General features: G+C 50.5%; 1 protein-coding gene across 1 annotated transcript in view; it reads left to right on the plus strand.

Moving 5' to 3' along the window:
• rexo1 (REX1, RNA exonuclease 1 homolog) overlaps window positions 1-11,867 on the plus strand; it is an 18,462-nt gene extending 6,595 nt beyond the window's left edge. Inside the window, 11 exon segments of the mRNA XM_084472753.1 lie at window positions 253-390; window positions 504-624; window positions 2,160-2,285; window positions 3,254-3,394; window positions 4,206-4,319; window positions 6,678-6,751; window positions 6,883-6,993; window positions 8,252-8,367; window positions 9,210-9,348; window positions 10,116-10,236; window positions 10,608-11,867. Coding sequence (XP_084328879.1) covers window positions 253-390; window positions 504-624; window positions 2,160-2,285; window positions 3,254-3,394; window positions 4,206-4,319; window positions 6,678-6,751; window positions 6,883-6,993; window positions 8,252-8,367; window positions 9,210-9,348; window positions 10,116-10,236; window positions 10,608-10,696 — 1,290 coding nt within the window. The 3' untranslated portion in view covers window positions 10,697-11,867.
• The last annotated feature ends 102 nt before the right edge of the window (window positions 11,868-11,969 follow it).

The raw sequence follows: 11,969 nt of genomic DNA on the forward strand, positions 1-11,969 counted from the left end.
TTGCTTTACGTTGTGTAGCTCTAACACGTTCAGACCTTGTTGCTCTACGTTGTGTAGCTCTAACACGTTCAGACCTTGTTGCTCTGTGTTGTGTAGCTCTAACACGTTCAGACCTTGTTGCTCTGTGTTGTGTAGCTCTAACACGTTCAGACCTTGTTGCTCTACGTTGTGTGGCTCTAACACGTTCAGACCTCGTTGCTCTACGTTGTGTAGCTCTAACACGTTCAGACCATGTTGCCCCCCCGCTCTCAGAGCTCCTCCCTGAAGAGGCCGGTCATCCCCACGGAGTTCGGGGCCAAGGTTCCCACCAACGTCCGGCAGCGCTACCTCCACATCTTCATCGACGAATGTGTCAAGTTCTGTCCCTCGGAGGAGGCTGCCTTCCACATGGTACCGCACCGTCTCCTCTGACCTTGGTCCTTTACTAAAGGACAATAACACAATTGTTGATCCAAGCAGCAGATCTACACAACCAGCCAACAGCCAGTGGTGTGTTGTTTCAGGCGCTGGACGAGGAGAAGGTCGTCTACGATCGCAGCAGCAGTAAGAACATCTACCTCAACGTGGCCGTCAACACTCTGAAGAAGCTCCGCGGCAAGAGCGGCGCGCAGGCCCCGCCTCCCAGTACGTCACCCCCCCCTCTCACACCCAGTACATCACCTCCACCCCCCCTCACACCCAGTACATCACCTCCACCCCCCTCAGCCCAGTACATCACCTCCACCCCCCTCAGCCCAGTACATCACCTCCACCCCCCTCACAACCAGTACATCACCTCCACCCCCCTCACACCCAGTACATCACCTCCACCCCCCTCACAACCAACCCAGTACATCACCTCCACCCCCCTCACACCCAGTACATCACCTCCACCCCCCTCAGCCCAGTACATCACCTCCACCCCCCTCACAACCAGTACATCACCTCCACCCCCCTCACACCCAGTACATCACCTCCACCCCCCTCAGCCCAGTACATCACCTCCACCCCCCTCACACCCAGTACGTCACCTCCACCCCCCTCACACCCAGTACATCACCTCCACCCCCCTCACAACCAACCCAGTACATCACCTCCACCCCCCTCACAACCAGCCCAGCACATCACCTCCACCCCCCCTCACACCCAGTACATCACCTCCACCCCCTCACACCCAGTACATCACCTCCACCCCCCTCACAACCAGTACATCACCTCCACCCCCCTCACAACCAGTACATCACCTCCACCCCCCTCACACCCAGTACATCACCTCCACCCCCCTCAGCCCAGTACATCACCTCCACCCCCCTCACACCCAGTACGTCACCTCCACCCCCCTCACACCCAGTACATCACCTCCACCCCCCTCACAACCAACCCAGTACATCACCTCCACCCCCCTCACAACCAGCCCAGCACATCACCTCCACCCCCCCTCACACCCAGTACATCACCTCCACCCCCTCACACCCAGTACATCACCTCCACCCCCCTCACAACCAACCCAGTACATCACCTCCACCCCCCTCACAACCAGTACATCACCTCCACCCCCCTCACAACCAACCCAGTACATCACCTCCACCCCCCTCACACCCAGTACATCACCTCCACCCCCCTCACACCCAGTACATCACCTCCACCCCCCTCACAACCAGTACATCACCTCCACCCCCCTCAGCCCAGTACATCACCTCCACCCCCCTCACACCCAGTACATCACCTCCACCCCCCTCACACCCAGTACATCACCTCCACCCCCCTCACACCCAGTACATCACCTCCACCCCCCTCACACCCAGTACATCACCTCCACCCCCCTCACACCCAGTACATCACCTCCACCCCCCTCACACCCAGTACATCACCTCCACCCCCCTCACACCCAGTACATCACCTCCACCCCCCTCACACCCAGTACATCACCTCCACCCCCTCAGCCCAGTACATCACCTCCACCCCCCTCACAACCAGCCCAGTACATCACCTCCATCACCTCCACCGCAGAGGTGTCCTGACCCCACTATGAGGTCTGTCCTTTCTCTGACGCTAACGTGTGTGTGTGTGTGTGTGTGTGTGTGTGTGTGTGTGTGTGTGTGTGTGTGTGTGTGTGTGTGTGTGTGTGTGTGTGTGTGTGTGTGTGTGTGTGTGTGTGTGTGTGTGCTCCTCCTCCTCAGAGGCCGCGGGCGCTGCTCCTCACCGTAGGACCATGTCCCATGAGGAGGTGCTGGGGGGGCGGCTGGCTGCCACCACCAGCTTCACCCTCAACAGGACGGGGCGGCAGAACGAGGAGAAGCCCTCCGGTGAGGTCCTAGGACTCCATTATCCTCACTCCTAGGACTCCATTATCCTCACTCCTAGGACTCCATTATCCTCACTCCTAGGACTCCATTATCCTCACTCCTAGGACTCCATTATCCTCACTCCTAGGACTCCATTATCCTCACTCCTAGGACTCCATTATCCTCACTCCTAGGACTCCATTATCCTCACTCCTAGGACTCCATTATCCTCACTCCTAGGACTCCCATTATCCTCAGTCCTAGGACTCCATTATCCTCAGTCCTAGGACTAAATTTTTCTCACTCCTAGGACTCCATTATCCTCACTCCTAGGACTCCATTATCCTCAGTCATAGGACTCCATTATCCTCAGTCATAGGACTCCATTATCCTCAGTCATAGGACTCCATTATATTCAGTCATAGGACTCCATTATCCTCAGTCCTAGGACTCCATTATCCTCAGTCATAGGACTCCATTACCCTCAGTCATAGGACTCCATTATCCTCAGTCATAGGACTCCATTACCCTCACTCCTAGGACTCCATTATCCTCAGTCATAGGACTCCATTACCCTCACTCCTAGGACTCCATTACCCTCACTCCTGTGACTCATTATCCTCACTCCTGTGACTCATTATCCTCAGTCCTAGGACTCCATTATCCTCAGTCCTAGGACTCCATTATCCTCAGTCCTAGGACTCCATTATCCTCAGTCCTGTGACTCCATTATCCTCAGTCCTGTGACTCCATTATCCTCGGTCCTGTGACTCCATTATCCTCAGTCCTGTGACTCCATTATCCTCAGTCCTGTGACTCCATTATCCTCAGTCCTAGGACTCCATTATCCTCAGTCCTGTGACTCCATTACCCTCAGTCCTAGGACTCCATTATCCTCAGTCCTGTGACTCCATTATCCTCGGTCCTGTCTGGCCGGTTCTCCGGTCTGAAGTCTGCTCCCTGTTCCCCCGGTCTGATGCTGGCTGTAGGGGCGGCGCTGTACAGGAAGCTGAAGGCCTACCTGATGACGGAGGAGCAGCTGCAGGAGCACAGCTACCCCCGAGCCAGCGCCGAGTCCTCGGGGCGGGCTGTGATCCACAACCAGCCGGAGAGGAAGGCCCCGGCGGACGGTGAGGGTCAGACCGCTCGGTGACGTGGAGTCAGTGCTCTCACCCTAACCCTACCGTTATTCGACTCGTAGCTCGACTCGACTCGCCTCACCTCGCCCGGCTTCCAAAATTCCGAACTTCCCCTTTAACAATAGTGCTGGGCGGTATGACCAAAAATTTATATCACAATATTTTTCTAAATTCTAACAGTTTAACAATTGAACCGTTGTTTATTTATATATAATAGCAATAGCATAGTTCACTGAAGCCTAAAAACATGTTGATTGCTGGAGAGGGTGGAAATGTTGTACAGCAATAGGCACACGGTGAGTGAACTCGACAGTAGGCTAAATTGCCGGCGAACCGAGCTATCGTCTCTAGCCTTCTCTCTTCTCTCCCTCTTCTCTCTGCTACAGTGTGTTGCATAGCAACCGCCGTACACTTTGCAGGCAGTCAGGAGGGACTACTTTTTTGTATTCGTTGAAAAAAAATGCTTTTCCGACTTTCTCACTTTTTCAAAATTGAGGGTGTCTATGACTTTCATTTCACCATACTTACGCAACCGCTGCGCGTCGGGACGGACAACGCCCCTTAACTGTGGTATAATCACCGTATACCACAGCCTGTCATGATCTATTGCTTAATCATATCATAACGAAAATACACACCAGTATTCGGTGTGAACCGGTACCCCGCCCAGCACTACTTAACCAGCGAAACATGGGAGTGCATTCCGTTGGAGCATCGAGACGTTCCTCAACGGCCCTCCGCTGTCTTCACAGTGCCGGCTTGTGTTTTGATGTTCCACTTTTGTCCACTTTTGTGTTCCCAGCGTTCTCCAAGATCTGCTGCCGCTGCGGCGCCGAGTACAAGGTGAACGTCAACGGCAGCTGCGTGCGGAGAGAGGAGTGTAACCACCACTGGGGTCGCTTGAGGAGGAACAAGGGTAGGATGACCCCCCCCTCCCCTAACTAACCCTAGTTAGGGTTAACCTAACCCCAACACCTGCTCTTATCGCCCACTCTCTGTCCGCTGCTGTTCCTGTTCACAGGGACGTAGCATTCTGCCACCCATCAGACCAAATCCTTTAGCTCAGGGGTTCTCAAAGTTTTGACAACCGAGGGCCAATTTAGGAACCCAAAATTTGACTGAGGGCCGCCAAAGGAAAAAAATAATTATAAAACAGAAAAAAATCCCATTTGTAATCATTTTAATGACCAGGTTGCATCTCTACAGTTGCATGTATTGGTCTGCATCCGGTATAAACACATTTTAAATAACAAACTAGGCAAAACTAGAGAAAACCTTGAGAAACATTTTAACTAACACACAATCCCTGGGGTTCTCTGCCCTATACAGTCGAATTTGGGATATAACAGTCCTGTGTGCATTTCAGAATAAAAACTTATTTAGAACAGGAAAAAAAAAAAAAAAAAAAAAATCAAATCAATAATATATCGATTTTTTTTATCTTATCTGTATGTCATTGCGGGCCGCCAGGAATGTTTCTGCAGGCCGCACTTTGAGAACCAATGTTTTAGCTGCTCCAAGTGAACTACTCTGAGAACCGCTGTGATAGGGCGACGATCAGGAACAGCCTTCCTCCTCCGCTGTGATAGGGCCACATCAGGAACAGCCTTCCTCCGCTGTGATAGGGCCACATCAGGAACAGCCTTCCTCCTCCGCTGTGATAGGGCGACGATCAGGAACAGCCTTCCTCCTCCGCTGTGATAGGGCGACGATCAGGCCAGATCGAGGCTCACTAAAGACCCTAGAACAGCCCACTCTTCTGCAAACACTACTTGATAATTCATGCATTTGATTTCAAAGTTCATGATTGACTGTAATAACTTGTTATCTTTCAAGGGTTAGTTGCTACGACTCTGGGTTTGGAGAGGAAGGGGAGGAGCTGGAGCTGAAAGACATAGTCCGATATTATATTAAATCACTACCTCCTAGGTAGTGTGTGAAATATCACCGCCATGTTGGATTAGTTCTACTTTTATTGTTTATTGTTCAGGCGGCTTAGAGGATGATTTGTGTTCTGGCTCTCCATATCTCCCTGTGTGGTCTGTTAGGGTATACATACTGTACTACTGGTCTGGTTGTTAGGGTAGACATACTGTACTACTGGTCTGGTTGTTAGGGTATACATACTGTACTACTGGTCTGGTTGTTAGGGTAGACATACTGTACTACTGGTCTGGTTGTTAGGGTATACATACTGTACTACTGGTCTGGTTGTTAGGGTATACATACTGTACTACTGGTCTGGTTGTTAGGGTATACGTACTGTACTACTGGTCTGGTTGTTAGGGTATACATACTGTACTACTGGTCTGGTTGTTAGGGTATACATACTGTACTACTGGTCTGGTTGTTAGGGTATACATACTGTACTACTGGTCTGGTTGTTAGGGTATACGTACTGTACTACTGGTCTGGTTGTTAGGGTATACATACTGTACTACTGGTCTGGTTGTTGTTAGGGTATACGTACTGTACTACTGGTCTGGTTGTTAGGGTATACATACTGTACTACTGGTCTGGTTGTTAGGGTATACATACTGTACTACTGGTCTGGTTGTTAGGGTATACATACTGTACTACTGGTCTGGTTGTTAGGGTATACATACTGTACTACTGGTCTGGTTGTTAGGGTATACATACTGTACTACTGGTCTGGTTGTTGTTAGGGTATACGTACTGTACTACTGGTCTGGTTGTTAGGGTATACATACTGTACTACTGGTCTGGTTGTTAGGGTATACATACTGTACTACTGGTCTGGTTGTTAGGGTATACGTACTGTACTACTGGTCTGGTTGTTAGGGTAGACATACTGTACTACTGGTCTGGTTGTTAGGGTATACGTACTGTACTACTGGTCTGGTTGTTAGGGTATACATACTGTACTACTGGTCTGGTTGTTAGGGTAGACATACTGTACTACTGGTCTGGTTGTTAGGGTATACATACTGTACTACTGGTCTGGTTGTTAGGGTATACATACTGTACTACTGGTCTGGTTGTTAGGGTATACATACTGTACTACTGGTCTGGTTGTTAGGGTATACATACTGTACTACTGGTCTGGTTGTTAGGGTATACATACTGTACTACTGGTCTGGTTGTTAGGGTAGACATACTGTACTACTGGTCTGGTTGTTAGGGTATACATACTGTACTACTGGTCTGGTTGTTAGGGTATACATACTGTACTACTGGTCTGGTTGTTAGGGTATACGTACTGTACTACTGGTCAGCCCCTCACCCCGCCCCCCCCCCCCCTCCTCTCTCCCAGGGGCCGGAGGCTGGGAGACCAACTACAACTGCTGCTCTGGAGCCGTGGGCACGCCGGGCTGCCAGGTGTCCAAGGTGCAGATCAGATCTACAGACGTATCTTACCATGCATGCCGTGTGTGTATTACCTATAGACTCCACCACCAGGGGGCAGTACTCTCTCTAAAAGCTTTTGTTCACGGTCCCCCCCCCCCCACCCCATACAGCAACACGTGCAGGATGGCCGTAAGGAGGCGGTGGAAGGCTACGTCAAGACCTTCAGTAAGGCTCTTCCACCAGATGGCGACGGAGGGGTCTATGCCCTTGACTGTGAAATGGTGAGCTGACCCCCAGATACCTGCTCTAGGAGGCCTTCACTAAAGGCCTCTTGATACCTGCTCTAGGAGGAGCCAGGGCTCCTAAAGGCCTCTTGCTACCTGCTCTAGGAGGAGCCCTGGCTCCTAAAGGCCTCTTGATACCTGCTCTAGGAGGAGCCCTGGCTCCTGAAGGCCTCTTGATACCTGCTCTAGGAGGAGCCAGGGCTCCTAAAGGCCTCTTGCTACCTGCTCTAGCAGGAGCCAGGGCTCCTAAAGGCCTCTTGCTACCTGCTCTAGGAGGAGCCAGGGCTCCTAAAGGCCTCTTGATACCTGCTGTAGGAGGAGCCCTGGCTCCTAAAGGCCTCTTGATACCTGCTCTAGGAGGCCTTCAGGAGCCAGGGCTCCTGATGGCCTCTTGATACCTGCTCTAGGAGGAGCCAGGGCTCCTAAAGGCCTCTCTTGATACCTGCTCTAGGAGGAGCCAGGGCTCCTAAAGGCCTCTCTTGATACCTGCTCTAGGAGGCCTTCAGGAGCCAGGGCTCCTAAAGGCCTCTCTTTATACCTGCTCTAGGAGGAGCCAGGGCTCCTAAAGGCCTCTTGATACCTGCTCTAGGAGGAGCCAGGGCTCCTAAAGGCCTCTTGATACCTGCTCTAGGAGGAGCCCTGGCTCCTGAAGGCCTCTCTTGATACCTGCTCTAGGAGGAGCCAGGGCTCCTAAAGGCCTCTTGATTACTGCTCTAGGAGGAGCCCTGGCTCCTAAAGGCCTCTTGATACCTGCTCTAGGAGGCCTTCAGGTGCCAGGGCTCCTAAAGGCCTCTTGATACCTGCTCTAGGAGGCCTTCAGGTGCCAGGGCTCCTAAAGGCCTCTTGATACCTGCTCTAGGAGGCCTTCAGGTGCCAGGGCTCCTAAAGGCCTCTTGATACCTGCTCTAGGAGGAGCCAGAGCTCCTAAAGGCCTCTTGATACCTGCTCTAGGAGGAGCCAGGGCTCCTGAAGGCCTCTTGATACCTGCTCTAGGAGGAGCCAGGGCTCCTAAAGGCCTCTTGATACCTGCTCTAGGAGGAGCCCTGGCTCCTAAAGGCCTCTTGATACCTGCTCTAGGAGGCCTTCAGGTGCCAGGGCTCCTAAAGGCCTCTTGATACCTGCTCTAGGAGGAGCCAGGGCTCCTAAAGGCCTCTCTTGATACCTGCTCTAGGAGGCCTTCAGGAGCCCTGGCTCCCTGCGCTTCCTTCCTTCCTCCTACTGCTCTGTGTGACCTGCTGTTGCTTCCTTCCCTCAGTGCTACACCAAGCAGGGCCTGGAGCTGACCCGCGTGACCGTGGTCAACTCGGAGCTGACGGTCATCTACGACACCTTCGTCAAACCGGAGAGCAAAGTAGTGGACTACAACACGCGGTGAGACCACTACCATCTCTAGGTTAGGGGTAACCCTAACCCTAACCCTCTAGGTTAGGGTAACCCTAACCCTAACCCAGGACACATGAAGCACACCCAAAGCAGTACGGATCAGCAGCAGATGTAGAAGGACAAATCTGACTGAAAAATACAATCAACTTGGCTTGTTCCCTTCATCCTCCACTTCCTTAAATCCATTGAATTTAGCTTTAAAGGACAATTCCTGTATTTTGAACATTGAGCCCCCTTTCAGAATCAGAATCAGCTTTAGTGGCCAGGTTTGTGTAAACAAACAAGGAATTTGACTTTGGTTAACCCTTGCTCTCAAAGTACAACACTTAACTCATTGTTTATATAAAAATGATGGGCCTCTGGGCCTCTGACTGGGCCTCTGACTAGGCCTCTGACTGGGCCTCTGATGGGCCTCTGACTGGGCCTCTGACTGGGCCTCTGATGGGCCTCTGACGGGCCTCTGACTGGGCCTCTAGGCCTCTGACTGGGCCTCTGACTGGGCCTCTGACTGGGCCTCTGATGGGCCTCTGGGCCTCTGACTGGGCCTCTGATGGGCCTCTGACTGGGCCTCTGATGGGCCTCTGATGGGCCTCTGGGCCTCTGACTGGGCCTCTGATGGGCCTCTGATGGGCCTCTGATGGGCCTCTGATGGGCCTCTGATGGGCCTCTGACTGAGCCTCTGACTAGGCCTCTGACTGGGCCTCTGACTGGGCCTCTGACTAGGCCTCTGACTGGGCCTCTGACTGGGCCTCTGACTGGGCCTCTGACTAGGCCTCTGGGCCTCTGACGGGCCTCCCGTGAGATGCTCTAAACAGGCGTGTGTGTCTCAGGTTCTCCGGGGTGACGGAGGCGGACCTGGACAACACCACCATCACCCTGAGGGACGTGCAGGCGGTGCTGCTCAGCATGTTCAGCGCAGAGTCCATCCTCCTGGGCCACAGCCTGGAGAGCGACCTGCTGGCCCTGAAGGTACTCTGCACCTCCTCTGCTGCTCTCTCTTTATTAGATAGAGATAGATGAAGAATATACTCTAGATATATAGAGATAGATGACGCATACTCTAGATATATAGAGATAGATGAAGCATACTCTAGATATATAGAGATAGATGAAGCATATCTACATATATAGAGATAGGTGAAGAATACTCTAGATGTATAGAGATAGATGAAACATACTCTAGATATATAGAGATAGATTAAGCATACTCTAGATATATAGAGATAGATGAAGCATACTGTAGATATATAGAGATAGATAAAGAATATAGATAAGGAATATAGAGATATAGATATAGCATATACTGTATGCTATATAGAGATAGATAAAGCATATACTGTAGATATATAGAGATAGATAAAGCATATACTGTAGATATATAGATAGATAAAGCATATAAATATAGATAAGGAATATAGAGATAGATATAGCATATACTGTAGATATAGCATATATAGTATATAGATATAGCTTATAGATATATTATATAGATATAGTATACAGATATATTATATAGATATAGTATATAGCTTATAGATATAGGATATATTATATAGATATAGCTTATAGATATAGTATATATAGATAAAGCATATAGAAACTAGAGGATCATGAAAGGGAGGGATGATGAGTTTCTCTCTCTGTCTCTGTCTCTCTCTCTCTCTCTCTGTCTCTGTCTCTGTCTCTGTCTCTCTCTCTCTCTCTCTCTCTCTTCCCCCCCCCCCCTCTCCCCCCAGCTGATTCACAGCACAGTGATTGACACGTCCATCGTGTTCCCTCACCGCATCGGCCTGCCCTACAAACGGGCCCTGAGGAACCTGATGGCCGACCACCTGAAGCGCATCATCCAGGACAACGGTGAGACGCCTACTGGTCACCAGGGCACTGGGGAGAGCTACTGGTCACCAGGGCACTGGGGAGAGCTACTGGTCATCAGGGCACTGGTCACCAGGGCACTGGGGAGAGCTACTGGTCACCATCAGGGCACTGGTCACCAGGGCACTGGGCAGAGTTACTGGTCGTCAGGGTACTGGGCAGAGCTACTGGTCATCAGGGCACTGGGCAGAGCTACTGGTCACCATCAGGGCACTGGGCAGAGCTACTGGTCACCACCAGGGCACTGGGCACAGCTACTGGTCACCAGGGCACTGGGCAGAGCCTCCACACAGTGAGTATATATGAGCGCGGTGCTCCAGTGCGTTGGTTGACGTTGTGCTGTGGTGTTGCAGTGGACGGCCATGACTCCAGCGAGGACGCCAGCGCCTGCATGGAGCTGATGTTCTGGAAGCTGAAAGAGGACGCAAAGGTCAAGAGATGACCTCCAACACCACCCCTCCACCACAGCTACTGGAACACGCCGCTACTGGGACACACAGCTTCGTGGGACACACTGCTACTGGGACAGCCCCACACAGCTACTGGGACAGCCCCACACAGCTACTGGTCCCCCAAATCAAGCGCTGCGGGTGTGGCGGTGGTGCCACCAGGCCTTTCGTGGAGTTGTCCCCCTGAGACCTTCAGAAGGCGGGGCCTGTTAGTGGAGTGGAGGCGGAGTCAGCTTGGTTTGTCCAAAGTGTTTTTTGCTCAGGCGAGCTGGTAACTGTGCAGTCAGACTGGCTAGTGAAAAAGTGCTCCTTTCTTTTTTTAACTGTCGAAACTTCCTCCTAAGAACTCTGGAGGCGAAACATTTCACCCGTCACAATGCATCACTTTTCTTTCTTCTTCTTTGGGTTAGGGTTAGGGTCTTACCCCGGGTCTAAAGGGCAGTCCCTGGATGCCCGGAGTGTTATCAATGCTTTGTTAATAAGTCCCTTTTTAACTTCCTACTAAAGAAAAGGCTAGGGCATTGTGTTTCTATGGTGAGTAATCTTATCGATGGCAGGGGTGTTGCACTATCTATGGGAGTCCCCTTATTACACACAGGGCAGGAGTACCTCCTATGTAATAATGTATACATTTCATATGAATAAGTAGTGTGAGGATTTAGTGCATTGCTATAATAGATGCAAATAATATCTGAAAGCACTTTTATTACTCCCCTTGAACCTCAGTTTGTTTATTTTGTTTGTTTTTTAAGTCACGTTTATGTGGTTCATAAAAGGTTATTTTGTTAAATTATTATTAATCCTATAATACTTGATCAAGAGACCCTTAACAGAACTAAATGTCCTACCTTCTTAGTTGACACAAATATAATAGACTATCATTGCCACCTTTTTCACCTGTGCACTGCATGAAATAAAAAGTCTGGCTTTTGTTACAATAGCAGTGGTAGGGCATATTTCTAAACTGAAAAACATGGTCCAGTATTGTTTAAAAAAAAAATCGATGGACTTTTTTTTGTTTAAACAATTATCATTTAAAGTAAATGACCTAACGCGCTGTTTTGTGTTGAAAGCGTCATCTAAAAAAAAAGACTAAAGCGCTGTAAATATGCTGTAAGTAGTTTTGTATACGTTCATTTCGGTTTGTTTAAGTTTTCTATTAAAAAAAACAAAAAAGTAAGTAATTAATGTAGTTGCTCTTCTTAGCAGGGGGGGGGGGGGGGGGGGGGGCTTTGTACCGAGACGTTGTACTTTGGGCCGTGAAGG

The sequence above is a fragment of the Micromesistius poutassou genome (assembly GCF_964030765.1).
Source record: "Micromesistius poutassou genome assembly, chromosome: 9".
NCBI lineage: Eukaryota > Metazoa > Chordata > Actinopteri > Gadiformes > Gadidae > Micromesistius > Micromesistius poutassou.